This window comes from Gallinula chloropus, assembly GCF_964237585.1.
Source record: "Gallinula chloropus genome assembly, chromosome: 17".
In the NCBI taxonomy this organism is placed as follows: Eukaryota; Metazoa; Chordata; class Aves; order Gruiformes; family Rallidae; genus Gallinula; species Gallinula chloropus.
The window spans coordinates 11,939,775-11,956,060 of record NC_140102.1 but is presented as its reverse complement, the minus strand read 5'-3'; the positions used below and the strand labels follow the sequence as shown (position 1 = coordinate 11,956,060).

The following is a 16,286-nucleotide window of genomic DNA, read 5'->3' as shown; positions in this document are numbered from 1 at the left end:
AACCAAGAAAGACCAACTCAGCAGCAAAACCAAAACCCAGACATGCTACAACAGAAATAAAAGTATTTCTGTAATTAAGCAAACAAATCTCTGGCATGGCATTGTATCTATATCCAAGTTCAACAGCCTGCAATGACTGGTATCTATTAGACTAATCAACTAGAGAGGGGAGGGAAAAAAGGTCTCCAAGGTTGTTGCAGGAGGTAAGTCAAAAAACAGCCAAGCCAAGGAGTGATGGCATAGGCAGAGCAGCAATAGGCAGGAGAAAATCCAATCCTTGGCACAAACTGGTTAGCAATGATGCAACACAATTCCTTTGCGTGTTTCTCTGGAGCTCTTTGCTCCCCAGCTGTCTGCCAACTCCAGTGCACACCTCATGTGCAAGCAGGAGAGGGGAAAAAGGGATCAGTGGCTTAAGGCAGGTGATTTTTAGCACAGATAGGCATGTGAAGTAGTTAGGAAGACTTGTATCCTGTGTACTGATAGAAGTTTTAAGTGACAGAGTTTAGACACACTGCAAACAGAAACACTCAGTAGATTTACTATTGCTACCACAGGCTTGTCCACATAGAGAAAGTCAGCTACAGCAGCAGGAGGAATAAAAACTGCTGGGAGCTGAATACCATCATCTCCTCTATCACTGATCACACCACCCTTGCTTTCAGGCAGCAAGAGGAATAGCAAGTTAATTATTTATATTCAGTGAGGCTAGGGAAGATCCCAGTTTAAAATCTTATTGTAGTAGCATAAAAACTGGAGCAACAGATCAGCCTGTGCTCAAGTACAGGATAATCCAGACATGCTCATGTGAGGCAGCCCTCTCTGCTGAAGATAAAGTCATGAAAAGGTGACTTTTTATCACTTTTAAAAGCAGTGAAAGTTGCTACAGTTAATGTTTGAGCATTTGAACAGGGCTTTTAAAATGAAGCACACTCCACCAACCCAGTAACTTGTCAAGGAGGTTTTGAATATGAACTGCAGCTACCACACTGTTTTTGTTGTGTTTTACTTGGTGTACTTCAGCTGGTCTCCAGTTAGTTAGGGCCAGAAAGCACATACACAGGGTACATGACACTCATTGGTCATGACATTTGCTTAAAAGCACCAGAACCAAAACAAACAGCATTTTCCCCACCCTCCCCCCTTTCTCCAAAAGGCACCAATAGCCCTTTACATACTCTACCCCTCCAAGACAAATGAAGTGGGTGAAGTGGGGGATTTTAGTGAAGCAGGGAAGCACACTCCCCTTTCTGTGGTTGTGACAGCTTTATCAGTGATGTGACTTCTTTCCAGACAAAGCTTCAGCCATCAAACATTCAGCCACCAGGGAAAAAACATTCTCAGCACCAGACACGCAGGACAGGCTGCTGATTCTCACAGCATCTGTCAATGCAATGCTTCCCAAGTTCAGATCTCATGCAGTGCCTACAGGTCTCCATAGCCCAGTGCTGGTTTGCAGGCAGCCTGATGGTGTGGCTGCACAGAACCCTGAGCTGCAGACCTCCAGGTCCCCACCTCTGCCTGGGGCTGCCTGCCCCAGCCCAGGCTCACTGCAAGCTTGCTGTGTCTGCATGGAGTCAGCAGTCAGAAAGGAACAGCCACAGTGCCAAAACACACAGCTTGAATGATTCTTATCCCTCTAAGCAGCATCTTAGGCTGTGGGGAAAAGGGCTTTTGATTCAGTGACACCTGACCTATATTTGCAAAACCTTGGCTATAAGTGCAAGTCTAAGTATAGCACATCTGTGCCAGATCTGCTGCCCACAGCAAAGCACAGAGCCCTTGCCAGCAAGGCTTTCAGTGGACTCTAGTTCACACAGCCATTTGGGTGTTGCTACAGCAGGGTTTGCTTTTTCTCACAGCACTGTATCTCTTTCATGAGAAAAATAACTGATACATGAAGGGTTTGTAGTTTGTGACTGAGGTCACAGATCCAACAAAGCCTGAAACTCACACAGAGAGGGGCTCTTTCCAGCCTCTGATAAGAACTCCCCTGCATGTGTATTATTTGGCAGAGCATACTGTATTTCATACACCATCCTACAGTATGTGCTGCACCCACCTTGTTTCTCCAGCTAAGTTTGCTCTCCACATCTACTTCCTTTATTTTTCTATTTCCAAGCACAGATTTTTGTAGGACAAAGTACCAAAATGCCAGTGAGTTTGCCAAAAGTTACTTAAATAAATTAATCCAATAACTTCATAAAAAGTTAGACTGTAGGAGGACAAGGCTCCAGGGAGCATGCCACATTCTTGTGCCTGGACCTTCCCATCATCTAGACAGCCCAGCCACAGCAACACCCATGCAGTCTCTTCAGAAGGGGAGTGCCTCAGCTGCTGGGCTGACACTTGCATAGGAAGATCTGGCCACTTACAGAAGTAATTCAACAGCTTCTCAGAAGCTGTTTTACAGGTGCTGTTCAAAAAAACCTCATCCTCAACTTTGAATACACCTGCTGTGGATTAATTTAGCATCTCTGACTTACACTAGAAATGACTGTTATGATTCTTTGCCACTACATACTGCTGTAGAGGTGCAGACTGCTCTGAAGGATAAGACCCAGCCCTGAGGACCTACAACTTAAAGACTAATCCCCTTAGTGCTTATATCTGTTGCACTGCAGAGGGGTAAACAAGCACTAGTGTGTTCAGGCATCTGCTACACTGAGCCATAAGCTGAACCTTAGTAGAAACAGAGCAAAGAGGAGACAAGTGTTCATGTACATTACCACATGTAGAAAGTACAAAGCATAGACCTGTGTTTGACTTCAGCAGATCAGAGTGCTCAGCTGTTATTACTAACACATTGCAATCATCTTTTGTCAGTGATCAAGAGCAAGATCTGCCTCGTGCTCTAAGTCTCCTCCAAAGGCCTTATGCTTTAAACATTTTTAGTTCCTAAAACTTTGTGATGGACTTGCTCACCTTTCATTTATGACTGTACTGCACCTATTAGTGATAAAAACATGTAGTGAAGAGAAAGCTTTCATGGAATACATTGAAGCTGTAGTTTCCATCCTGACCCATATTCACTACAGGGTTTGGGTTTCCTTATTTTTATACAGAAAACAGACACAATTTTTACTGCATCATCTATGAAAAATTAAGCCTTCTGCACAGAACATCTTCTGTCTTGCTTTAGTCCAGCCAAACTACCCAAAAAAACCCAAAACCAACCACTTCTTGGCTTGTCTTCCTCTGGGTTTTGAAATAAATTCATCAAGTTGTGAAAAAAATTAGCAAACACATCCATACTGGTTTTAAAAAACAGCCCAATGGAACTTATTGGGAGTCAGACTTGGCAGGGATTTAAAAGCTAATATAATATCTCCCAGGTCAATCTCCACAAAGTTTCAATACACATCTTTGCTTTAGAAAATGGTTTCTCTCTTCCTGTCAGGAGGCTTCCTGAGATACTAAAATATTTTAAGCCAACCCCTTGTATTTTGATCCTTTTTTTTTTGCTTCCACCTATTTCACATGTATGGGAATGAAGCCAATTATTTTCATGCATTCAGACATCTTTGTAAGTGCAAGTTTGAGTATCAGATCTACATACATTGGAAAGCATTTGGCTTGCATATTGGTGCTAAATCCTAGGAAGAGCATATTGTGGTCTTAACAGGGTGTATAGATGATTTGAAGAGCAGACAGAGCTGCTAGCCTGCCATCACTTATTAGATAGCCCCAACAGAACTCAGTTCATTTACTTTGAAATAAAGGTGATGGTGTGCTTGAAGTCAGAGTAGGAGACTGCAAGAAGCTTAATTATTGTGTCTCTCTTCCAGGCACAGACATTTGAGTTAATACCTCCAGGTTTCAAGCTCTAGACTAAAACAATTTCATTTAAAAAAATAATTTAAGAATGGAGATTGGCTGTCCTGACTTTTGACTACCAGGGGAAGACAGCAAAGCCTCTCACAGCAGGAGGGTACATTACATTACATTATGATGCCTCCACCATCATAAGCTTTTGCTTCTTTTTTTCAAAAGGTTTTAATGACCAAGTGAAGTCTTCATGTTTCCAGGCCAGCTATTTCTAAATGAGTCAGGCACATTGTATTTCACTGGGCTACCACCTGACCCACACTTAGGGCTCACTAGAAATTTACTGGAAGAAATACTTTCCATCCTTCATCTCAAGTAGAAAAGTCAGACTGAGCTCAAAAAACGTGGCTTCAAAAGCCACAAAAGTAACTTGGCCAAAACACTCTTCTATCAAGATAAAATACACCTTTTGTCAGGGAGAAATAGCTTATTCATAGAAATTAAGAATTAGAAAGGCATTAGAAGTTATCTAGGAGAGCAGACCACTGGACTTACTGATGCAAAACATAACCCATCCAGCTTCCAAACTGAACCAGTCCTCTGCTAGGCCATGGCAAAACTCCAGAGACTGCAGTCTCACGTACATGTGTCAGGGGAGCTTTTAACCTGAAGGTCCCAAACCCCCTTGCAACACACTGGACCCAAGCTGTGCTCCATTGAAATTAGTGTAGTGGTTCCTGTCAGCTCCACTTTAGACTTGATCATTTAAGCCATAAGCCTTTTTGTTTCCATTTACAAATAAGTAACTACAGTGCAGAAGAACAGGTACTTCCTTCAAGGTCATATGCAGCATCGACACAGAACTAGAAGAGCCTACTAGCCTTTATTCCTTCTCAACAACCAGGAGCCCAACAACCCAGAGCTGCCAACAAGCCCCACATTCAGCTCCTCACTCAGAGCCCTACAACAGACAGCAGCCATGGGAGCCACTGAGCAAGGCTGTCTCATCTCCCACATTTCTTCTGCAAGCAGAATTTGCACACAGAGAGCAAGAGCCACTTTGAGCACTACTCAGCGTTGCGTGTCCTCCAGGCACACTTTGTCCTCTGAGTTATCTCCAGTGCTAATTTATCAGAGCATTCAAAGCAGCGGCCTCCGGCAGTCCCTCCCACAGGAAGCAGGCTGACTCATTTTTCAACACACTGTATTTTCCTCTCCACAAGAGCCAAATGCTTAGGTCAAGAATAAGCCACAAAAAAAAAAAGGGAGGCTTGTGTGTAAGCACCTCCTGAAACACGTCCATCACCCACATCCACTTGTGGAGTTGTTCCTTTCATCCAAACAACGAACACAGAGACATTGCACCCCGCTGGAGTTGCCCCCATATGGTGCACAACTGTCTCTGCTTCTACCCTAAACAGCAGTTCCTAATCCTGTAAAATGATTTAGTCTAAGCTAAAGGTTTCTTGCCTCAGCCAAAGAGCTGAGTTAGCACTTCGTGAAAAACATGATGAAGACCACCATTTTGCATTCATTAAGCTCTTTGCCAAAGCATTCAGATGTTTGCCTTGCAAACTGGCTCTCATATATCAACTAGCCTTGGAGGAACAAGGGGAAAAAGAGAGCAATTACATTGTCAGAAAAACCCTGACTATCTACTCTTTCACGCTTTGCTTAGTGATGCAGCAAGAGTTCACTATCCCTATTAAAAGGATTTTTCAAGGACACTGGGAAAGAAAAAAGCAGTACCTTAACGTGCCTGAATGCTAACAGCAGTTCTCTCCAGTGGCACTTCAGCTCTCTAGCCACAAGAAACACAGAAAGCAACCACAGCCAGCCAACACCTGCTCTTCACCCCCTCAAAACAGACAACCCAGCTCCAGGCTGAGAAGGTTCAAGCTTCATGGATGCTTCTACCAAGAAACAAAACATCTTCAGTCTTAACACCACTTCTCCAACACGGTGGAGAGAGACAAGCCCAGCCCCACCCAGGGGACAAAAGACCCAAACCTGCTCCCTGCCCTCCCTTATAGCCAGCTCCCCCAGTGGCCTCTGTCTTTCAGGTGTGAGGCAAATTCCACCCCTCACCTCAGTGAAGCACATGTTTAAGAACTGCCACTCTTCACAAACTTCATTGACAACATCAACCACAAAAAAACAATATCTCCTTGCATCAACATCAACATGACACCATCACAGCACCAGGAAGGTGAGCAATATGCACAGTCAGGACAGCTCCATCCCTTCACCATAACAAGAAAATCCCCACTATTAATCCAATCCCTGGCAATGGCCAGTCTAAGCCTTGCCCATTATGCCTCTCAGTCTCCCACCCATTTTTTGCTTCAAATTCCTCTAATGGTAAATGATGTCCCTGTCTGTCTCAACCCACAAGCTCATTTATCTTATCTCCCCTATCTTGTTGAGGAAGGGGAGTGAGAAGGCGGCTGGGTGAGTGGCTGACCAACCCACCACAATGCCATCGCTCCTCTGCCCACGTGCAGTTAGGGTTAGGCAGTGTTGCTGTAACAGGGCTGAGCGTTCCATGTCCCAGGGGCTGTTCTACTGGGGAATCCCTCCTCTGTGCATGTAAATCAGCTAATGCAAACTGGAGCCCTCAAAAGGTGACGAACAGCCAGCACCACTATTGTGTAAGCACTTTCCTGGATAGAATAATGCTTCAAATAACAACCTAGAGTTGATCTGAATCAAAAGCTTCAGTAAAAAAAGCTCTTAAAGATTCCCAACCTGGGCAATTTCTCTGTATGCAAAATATAGATGGTCATGTATGGCACCAGAGCATCAAAGGCTGGAAAATATCCGTGGCCTCCCTGCTTTCTTGGCATGAGTGAGCCCAGAAAACCAGGTTTCCCACCACAGCCAGCATGCACCAGGGTGCCAGGGTACTGGCTGCAGTGGCAGGGCAGCAATTCCAGTTCTCCTGGGTTTCCCCTGACATCCAGACTGATGCATTTTTTTTAAATTCTTATTCTAAGGCAAGATTTTTACTCTTTTGCTTGCATTTCAGTAGCCAAATACATTTCCTTCCCAGAGAAGAGCTGGGAATTCAGGAACCTGGAGCCAGGGGACACAGCGATTAGTGGTTTGAAGTGTTAATGGTACCACAGCAGGAATGAGGTGTCCCTTGAACTCAGCTATTAGCAAATTAATAAAAGGGGTAACACGCTCTCCTGAGTGTTACAAATTTAGTGCTAATTAGGACTGCTATTTCAGGCAAGAAAATCTTCAGTATCCTTTGTTAAATTTGAATCATTTTGTTTGTAGAAGGAAATCATATGAAAACATTGTTTTCTTCCCCCAGCTACAGTCTATTAAGCTTTTCCCATTCCCCTTCAGTTTCTGGCATGACTTATAGCTGGGTATTTTGTATGCAGTTAGTTTTATTTAGCAAATCTTCCCCCAAAAGAGAGTTTTCTTTGAGAGAGACTAATCTACAGGCCATTCATTTCTCACAGTCAATCCCAAACATTTCAAAGATTCCCCCTCCTCACAGAAGCATAAGTGTGCCAATTTATTTACATTATTTTATGTATTGCTCATATACTCCAGATGTGGAGCCTCACAAAGATATCATAACCAGTAAGCCTTTCTTTTCCCCCCCAAAAAAAAATCTACACAATTTTGTTTATTTTAGCATTTCAGAATTAATCATGACAGAAACTAATCAACTTTGCAATGAAAAAACAGCCCTTAATTAGCACAGAGGCCACAATGTGCTCCTGCTCTTCCTTTCTTTTTGCACTGCCCAGATCTCATCTAAACCTTGCCTGAAGTCCAGAAAACAAATCTCACAGTTGATTGAATATATCTAATTGTGAAGTGATGCCGATGCTTTTGCAGATACATTTCAAACTCTGCCTGGTGGCACTATTGACTAATTTGCCTATACCCAGGAAATTAATTCTTTCTTAACTACAGAGCAAAGCTATGGTGGTGGGTGAGTGGTGGTTCAGCCCCAGACCATGACTGAGCACCACACGCCACTTGCTCACTCCCAGAGGAGAAACAGGCAGAGCCTCCATGGGTTGGGATAAGGACAGGTTACTGACAAAAATCACCATGAATGTAGAACAACAACAGCCAGTTACACTCACCCCCAGTGCTAACACAGAGTACCTTACTGACCTGATGATTACAGAGTGCTGCCCAATGTCCCAGCCACACTCAGACTGTCCTGGAGGCAACAAGCCCCTGCCCTGCCCCAACCAGCCCCTTTTATGGGGAAGTGGTGTCAGGTGGGGTGGAAACAGCCCAGGCTGACTCAGCTCACCTGTGCTGGCTGCTTGGGGAGGTTGACTCTGGCCTGGCCAGAACCAGGACAGGGTGATACACATCTGCCTTTCTGGAGAGAGTTTTACTTCTCTCTAGCAAATCAGCACACTGCTAAAAGATTGATGTAACCTCAAAACGTTTTAGTTTTTAATGTTTAGGAAGAAACTGATGGGAAAGAGAAAGCACTACAGTGTGCAGAGTAAGAGTAGAGCCAGACTAGATGGGACAGAAGAATCTCACTTCAATTCAAAAAAGCCATAGCTGTTTTGAGCAACAAAGGGGAAAATGTAGCTAGAAGGTTAGATTTTCTGATGACACTAAGTAAAAGAGCATGTTAGAAGTGCTCAGGAGTGAGCTTATTGTTCAAATCACACATGTAAACATGCACACGTACAGCAGTGTGGAGAACCCAAGCAGAGGCCATACAAAAATAGGTCATAAAGCCTGACAAATACTGGCCACTGTCAAGGTGGCTTTCCATAAAATAATGCAAATTGGTATGAAAATCTAGACTTTATGATCAGTTAGAAGGGGTAGTTCAGCAGCAGTCTCAATAACCTCTGAAATAAATGTGGCATGAAAATGGGTGTTCCATGAGGAGAGCTCAGCTCAGAAGACCTTGTTTCAATGCTTATGAAAAAGCAAATCTTTGCAAAGGTGAGACTAAAGGTGTCAGCCATCTCCCTTTCTAGAAGTACTGGATGAAGACTTTTCCTTTTTCTCTGGAGGGAAACACATGATACAGTCGTTTCTGTTTACTTCTGTTAAAGGGCTCATCAGGGAGAATACTCTGCACTGTATGAAGCTAAATAAAGTAGTATTATTACTTTACTGCATGAGATAGGATGTGAACAGTGTACAAAGAGGTGACACTGTAACATCCTATCTGCATTAGGGCCTAAATGCTAAGTGAGTCCTTTTTTCCCTCCACATGGGCTATAACTGCAGGAATAAGATGTGTGAGCCTGTACACTGAGCAGCAAGTAGATAAATTCCAGATGATGATTTAAAGCTGGTGAATACAAACCTTGCAGTCCTGCAAGCAGTCTAGTACCAGAAAGGACCTTTGAGGTCAATTCATTTCCCTTCTGTCATAGGCAGCCTTCTGAAAGCAACTGCATGATAAAGTGATCCAGCACCATCACAAAATTAATTTTTGCTACCTTTTCTCCCACTGCAGTGGTGCAGGAGGAGGAATCCTCCTGCAGCTCCTTAGAAATGTAAAAATCTTCCTTTTCCCAGCCTCAATATACTCTTACCCAGTTTATTCACAACATTTTTTTTCTGCCAAAATTGTGCTTCTGCTTAAATAGCACTTCTCCCTTCTGTGTGCTTAACCATGATGTATTTATAGGAAGTCTTCTCTCTCACCATTCATTGCATGAGATAAAACAAGCCATCCTTTTTTAGACTCCTTTCATATAACAGACTTAGCACGATCTGGATCACCCTTGCAGCCCATTCCTTCCCCTGCCCCAGTCTGATCATGGGGACCAGAACTAGCAACAGCAGCTATATATTGACTTATCAGGGATTTTTACAATGCTGTTAACACTCCTTTTTTTCTTACTGCATTATCATACATTTACACTGTCAGTGCATAGAATTGTTCCAGCATGTAAATTACCATCAGATACTGGTGTGTCATCTCATCTGGTACCACTTGTCCTCCTTGGGAATGTGGTCAGCATCTCAGAGGCAAAATCCTTTGGTGCTTTTTATCTGGTACTTTTTCATCCTTGTTAGTTCCTGTGGGATATTACAGCATGAAGATGTTTCAGCAGTCATTACAAAAGCAAGTGAATCATTCAAAAAAACCCCACATCCATCCATCTTTTTTAGTGTCACCAATTAATAGCTGCTCAGGATGCTTTGAAATCTATAGCTGCTTAAGGGAAGAAGACTAACCAACCCCTTCCTATAGTGCTGTGCTATCATTAAATGTTGAGTGCTCTGCCTCTGCAAGGAAGCTTTATTAAATAAATGGGGTGAGGGTGATATATATGCAAAGGCCTCTGATGTGTGGCTTTAAAGAAGGGGAAAAGACCAGTTATGCTAATCCAGGACAGGAAGGGAACTACAACCAATCAGTGGACAAGATTATTTCTTATTGTTGGAAACTATTTCTCATTCCAGAACCCAGTGGTCAGAGCCTAGCTGGTTTCAGTGGCCACACTTCTGTCTTCTGCTGCCCCACAAGCAAGCAGTGTTGGGGCAGCCACAGTTTCCTCCACTTGGTAGAGCTGAAACAGCCTTTTACCTGTTGCTTCTGATTTGGATTGCTTTGCTGCAGACCATGCAAAACAAGGGACCATTTTTAAAAGGGGGTAGTGTTGCTTTTGCAGGTCTGTGTGCTTATTCCTCAGGTCACAAGCTGCTAGAAAAAAGTCATTGGACCCTTTGGTGGAGCTGCTGCCTTGTGCTCCCTGTGAGCCAGAGCACCCTGAACCAAATCCTGCCCTACATTTGCCAGGCATAAGGATGCACTCACAAACCTGTGCACAGCTAGTGACCCCCATTTCATCCTCCTGCCTCCATCTCTCCCTCCCTCCTTCCCAGCTCTCCTCTTGTCTATGGCATTGTGGCCGCTGGTGGCATTTGCCATTGGACAATGGCTCTGCCTGTGCCCCAAGCAGGATGGCAATGCCACCTCTTGAGGGGGATCAATTCACTTCCAGCTAATCTGCTGGAGGGGGAGATCTGTGCCTACGTGTAATGGAACCTGATGGAGCCTAATTAAATAGAAAACCATCCATTTGTGCTGTCTCATTAGGGATTTGTCATAAAAACCTTATGTTTTCTTACAAGCCTAAACAAGTGTGCTCACCACGTAAAAATCAGCCATAAAGCTGTCTGGGGAGTACTTAATGTGTCTAAGCTGTCATTTACACAGGCTGTCTGCAGCCTGGATCCTGCAGGTAGGAATGGCCTTTCCACTGTCCTCAAAGCACCCTGTGTAAATGGGGCATCCCTCCTTGGAGATGGGAAAGAGGGCCAAGCCCAGCGATCCTGCACCGACAGTCATGCGGCGCGGCTGCTTCTCCGTCTGGCCCTGACTGGAGCCAGAAATTGGAGGCAAAGAGCACTTGTTCTTTCAGAGCTGTGCCAAAGATGTTCAGAGGTGTGAATTTAATAGCAGTGTTTCCTGAGGTCTGTGGAGATTGCCTCCCCTCTGCTTTTGCGAGTGGCCTGGTCTCCTCCTCAACCCCAATCAGGCTACTGGTTTTGAGGGACATGTGTTCCCTGTAGGGCATGGGAGCTGTCATGCCATTTTGCAGTGGAAGGAAGTTATGGGCTGTGTCCCTTTGGCTACCCCAAGGGAAAATCCACTTGGTCTAAATGGCTGCTCTCCTCAATGTCCATCCAGGATTAGCTTTTCCCTTATCCAAACTGCAGGCTTCAGAGTTTCTGCCAAAACTAGGCCTTGTGCAGAAGTCGTATTGGGGCAGATCCTCCCATGGGCAGGAGGATATGACTGCTTTCTGGCTGTGGGATGACCCCCTGGGGTAACACCAGTTGGTGTCTCCTTACAGGCATCGGAGGTGGAGCGGCAGCTCTCTCTGCAGGTCCACACCCTCCGGGAGGACTTCAGAGAGAAAAACTCCTCCAGTAGCCAACACATCGTCCGGCTCGAGAGCCTCCAGGCCGAGGTGAGTCACCTGTGCTCAGCCTTGCTCCTTCAAGAGGCAGCCAGGGCTGTTTTAACTTCTAGAACGAACCCCTCTGAACTGACTGAACAAAACCTGCTGCTTGGAGCAAACAAGGATGGGAGCTGTGGGGCGAAGGACTCCCCAGAGAGGATTTTTGCTGCAACCCCTAACTGGCTGGGGTGACAGGCCAGGTTCTACTGCTTCCTCTGCCACAAGCATGGCTGCCAAATGAACAGATGAGAAGGAATTTCCAGGAGCTAAACCATGCCTGTGCCCTCACGGGGCTGCTGCCCAATAGTATAGGTTAAACTCTGGGGCATGGTGGGAAGATCTGCAAGGGTTGAGGATTTTTTCCAGTTTCTCATGCTTTCCAAGAAAGCAGCAATCCTCTCCTGCCTCTGAGCTGTGCATGTGGGAAAGCAAGGAGTCCCTGCCTGTTTTAGCTGTGGCTCATTAGCAGAAATTACATGACCTCCCTTCCTCTTCCCTTCCCTGATGGGGGTCACTAGAGACCATGTATGCAGGAACCAGAAGGGTAGATGTCCAACTCTACTACCCTACCACTTTTTTAAGTTTACAAGCTGTCTGGAAGAGCTTTTCCTAAAATGACTCAATTTCTTCTTTTCTCCCACTCCCACCTGCTCCCTGCTGGTCCCTCGCCTTTTCTTCCCCTCCCCTTGGTGTGGAGCAGCAGGTCCTTGAAGTAAGTATGGAGGCTCGGAGAGGGTTTGCCCGCGCGTGCCTTGCTGCCGTCACGCATGCCTGCCACTGTGCATGCCTCACCTTGCCTTCTCACCTCCTTCCTGTCTCTTGCTTTCCAAAGCCTTTTCCCCTCATGCCCTTCCCACGGTCTAGGACCTACAGCAGAGCAATGGTTTTTACTGTTACACGGTCACTCACAGGGTGTTCATTACTAGTTTGGATACCAAATAAGAACTCTGGAACTCTCTGTATTACACCTCTTATTTTTCTGGCATCCCTTTTCTGCAGCCCACGTAAATCATGATGGTGGTGGGAAGAGATATCTCAGAAACCATTAATCACCTAAGAGCAGCTTTCTAATGCCTACAGCAGCCTTTACCCTACAGAAATAGCAAGTCCACACACTTGCTAATACCCCTTTGTGCAGCCAATCTTTCCAGCAATCTGGAAAACAGCAAAGAGACAAGATCCCAAAGAGGCCAAGAAAGCAGTGGGAAATTGATGAATATGTCTATGGTCCATGAACTGAAAGGAGGCCATAGGGAATATTTAGGGTTGCACTGGACTGTTAAATGTCATACCCAGTCCCCAGAGGTCCTGTGTGTACTAATCTGGGAAAAGGCTCTTCTTTTTTTGTGGTTAAACAAGAAGTGACCTTGGCCAGTGCTGATTCATCCTGAGCACTGTTCTCAGCTAACTGAATCACAGAGGTTTTGCTTGGCCCATTGTCCCTCCCCACCTGAAATCTCTGCCCTTGACAATTAATTAAAAGAAATGAAACGGTTTTAAATGCAACCAATCAGTGGGAGACTAAAAATAAGCATGGCACAGAAAGGAGTCTTCACCAGTAAAAAGACAGAAAAATCCCTGGTGAAGCCCTAACAAACATGCAGCAATTAAGAAGAGCGTGTGGACAGTGCTGTGGCAAAGGCCTGCAGGAAGCAGGGTCCCACAGACCTACCCTGTGGTCTCCAGCACCCACAGAGGAGAAAAATGCCACACTGGAGGGGACCCTGCAGCCTGGGGAAGGAAGAATTTCCTGTGAGATCCTTCCTAAAATACACACAGGGATAGTTTCTCTCATACAGATACAGAATACATGTGTGCATCCTTTTGCTTTTTGCTGTTTCATTTCTCTCTTGGGAATGTGATTTCCCTCCTCTCTGCTCCCTGGGCAGTGCAGGATCTGACACCTTCTCTTTCCTCCACAGATCAAGATGTTGACGGACAGAAAGCGAGAGCTGGAGCATCGCCTTAGTGCCATGATGGAGGAGAATGACCTGCTCCAGGGGACTGTGGAGGAGCTGCAGGACCGAGTCCTCGTCCTGGAGAGACAAAGCCATGACAAGGACCTGCAGGTGAGGAGGCAGTGATGGGACAGGGAAGTTGTGGGGAGAAATGGAGTAAAAGATATGCTTTGGGGTAAAAATAACCAAGAAGATAATCAGGAACTGGGAGGCAAAACAACTGGAAGAATAAAATGGCTCGATGTGAGCATGGCAGCAAGCAAGGTCCTGGGTGTTCCCCCACAGGGACAGATAACAGGAGATGGAGTGGGACATCTTGATGACAAAGAGCATCTTGGGAAGGAGATCTGGGAGAGGGAGCAGGAGGGAGTAGGACAGGGTGCTGGGGTTATGAGGTAAATGTAAAACAAACCAGGGAATTCTGGTTGCAGTTCATTTTACGTAACTTTTTTATGGTAGAATTAATTACAGAAGGGGCTTCTTTAGACCCTGCTATCCCAGAGGGCAATAACTGGCCTCAGAGCCAAACAGTTTCTTGAAAGACCCATGGTGTTCACAGCTGTGTGTCACCAAATGTCACTCCCCAGAGAACAAGCTGGTACCTCTGTGGCTTCAGGTGTCTTAGTAGAGAGCAAGATTTTTTCCATTTCTCCTCTCTTCAGCCACTGTATCACCACCTTTCTAAAACAGCCCTGAATCTTACACATACTCCTTTTTATTATATACTTTTATTTATATATGTGTATAAATTCTGTAAAAATATGTCTATATTACTTTTCCTTTTGGATTCATTTCCTACTGTGTTGTTTTCAGCAAATGTTTTTACCTGAGTTCTAACTTATTCATGGTGTTCCTCATTTTAGTGCTGATTAACCTGCTATTTTTATCTTTCAGGATATTCTGGAGTCTAAACAGTGTCTAATGACATTTTGAGATTATTAAGCACTAATAAATAGTGAAACCAGCCAAGAGTACTTTCCTCCTGGCTGGAAATCCTCTTTCATGACAACCATTCCTCCCTCTCAGCTCCTTCACAAACCAGGAGATTCATCCAGTCCCTATCACCTCTACTAATATTTTTTCCTGCTTCTTTGAAATGTTTCTTGTTTTTCTTTGCAAGCTACACCAAAGCCAGTTGGAGCTGCAGGAGGTGCGGCTGTCCTACCGGCAGCTGCAGGGGAAGGTAGAAGAGCTCAGTGATGAAAGAAGTCTCCAAAATTTCAACACAACCAGCACGTCCCTTCTATCTGAGATAGAGCAGAGCATGGAGGCAGAGGAGCTGGAACAAGAACGAGAACAGGTATTTGCCCTGGAAAAAAAGGTCCATGGAAAGCTTTCCTTCTTGGGAGAGCTCATGGATCTCTGATCTGCCCCAGAGAGAGTGGGTTTAGTGCATTTGATCTGGCTTTGGAGCTGAACCAACAACCAGGAAATTGGGATTGTGGTCTCAGCTCTGGTATCACCACTGTTTTGACCATATGAAAGCCAACCTCTACATCCATTTCAAGAGCAACAGAGCAAGCTAGACAAATACTTGTGAGGTTTCATAATCACATGCCACACTGCACCATGGAAGGAGAGTCTCTGTGGCCTAGATGCCCCAGACTAATGTCAGGCTCTCTTGTTCCAGCTGAGGCTACAGCTCTGGGAAGCATATTGCCAGGTGCGGTATCTCTGCTCCCACCTCAGAGGAAACGACAGCGCAGACTCAGCAGTCTCCACAGACTCCTCCATGGATGAGTCTTCAGAAACCTCATCAGCCAAAGATGTCCCAGCTGGCAGCCTACGGGCAGCTCTCAGCGAGCTGAAGAGACTGATACAGAACGTGCTGGATGGGGCAGACTCCACGGTAAGTTGGTGGCACAGGGAGACCTTGGCTTGTGCATGACCACTTGCCCAGGTGACAGGGTTTGCTGCAGGTTTCCACTGGATCCTGAAGTTCTCAGTCTCTGAGAAAATCTCTGTGGCCCACAGAGGTGGGTGGTCACAATGCACAGCCTGCTCTGTATGTCTCGGATGGACAGCCAAAAGCCAAGCCAGCACGTGGGGTTTCAGCCTGCAGTGGTCACACCACTGTAAGTTTCAAGCTTGTGCAACTCTCAGTAGCCTGGGAGTCGTTCTGGAAAATTAATCCAAGTAGATTCTCCTTGGGATTTGTAACAAGTTAGAGTTTCCCCATGGAAATACTGCAGATTGTCTTACACACCACACTTCAGTTCTTTCTCTTAGGATTTTCCTGACCTTGCTTTATCAGCAATAGTATCACAAACACACCTTAACCCTTATGTGAGTAGGTTCTGCCCCTACAAATTGTCACTGGGTACAAATGTCTTGGCAAGAGCTGCCAGACTCAAATCTGGCAGGTGAAGGGTTTTGCTGGCACAAGATGGTGTCTGTGGGGTATGGTCCCAGGGCTGCTGGGGAAGAGGAGGTTGCATGAAGGACCATTCAGCATTCACAGAAGTGCAGAATTACAAGAAAGCACCTAATTTTTTTGCAATGGCTCAAATCAGGCCTATTTCCATCACCCACAAGCTGGTTGCATTGCCTGTATGACTTAAGTATTTGAGATGCCATGGTGAGGAAGACGGTACATACAGACCCTGCAACTGCAGACCCACAGGAC

The 16,286-nt window shown here is 45.3% G+C and overlaps 1 protein-coding gene across 1 annotated transcript in view; it reads left to right on the top strand.

Moving 5' to 3' along the window:
• The window catches only part of BICDL1 (BICD family like cargo adaptor 1), a gene marked incomplete at both ends in the record, with an annotated part of 46,280 nt that overhangs the window by 18,855 nt on the left and 11,139 nt on the right, over window positions 1-16,286 (top strand). The window contains 4 exons of the mRNA XM_084271895.1: window positions 11,595-11,711; window positions 13,625-13,771; window positions 14,781-14,960; window positions 15,291-15,509. Of these exons, the coding sequence (XP_084128021.1) occupies window positions 11,595-11,711; window positions 13,625-13,771; window positions 14,781-14,960; window positions 15,291-15,509 (663 nt within the window). The remainder of the gene's footprint in view (window positions 1-11,594; window positions 11,712-13,624; window positions 13,772-14,780; window positions 14,961-15,290; window positions 15,510-16,286) is intronic.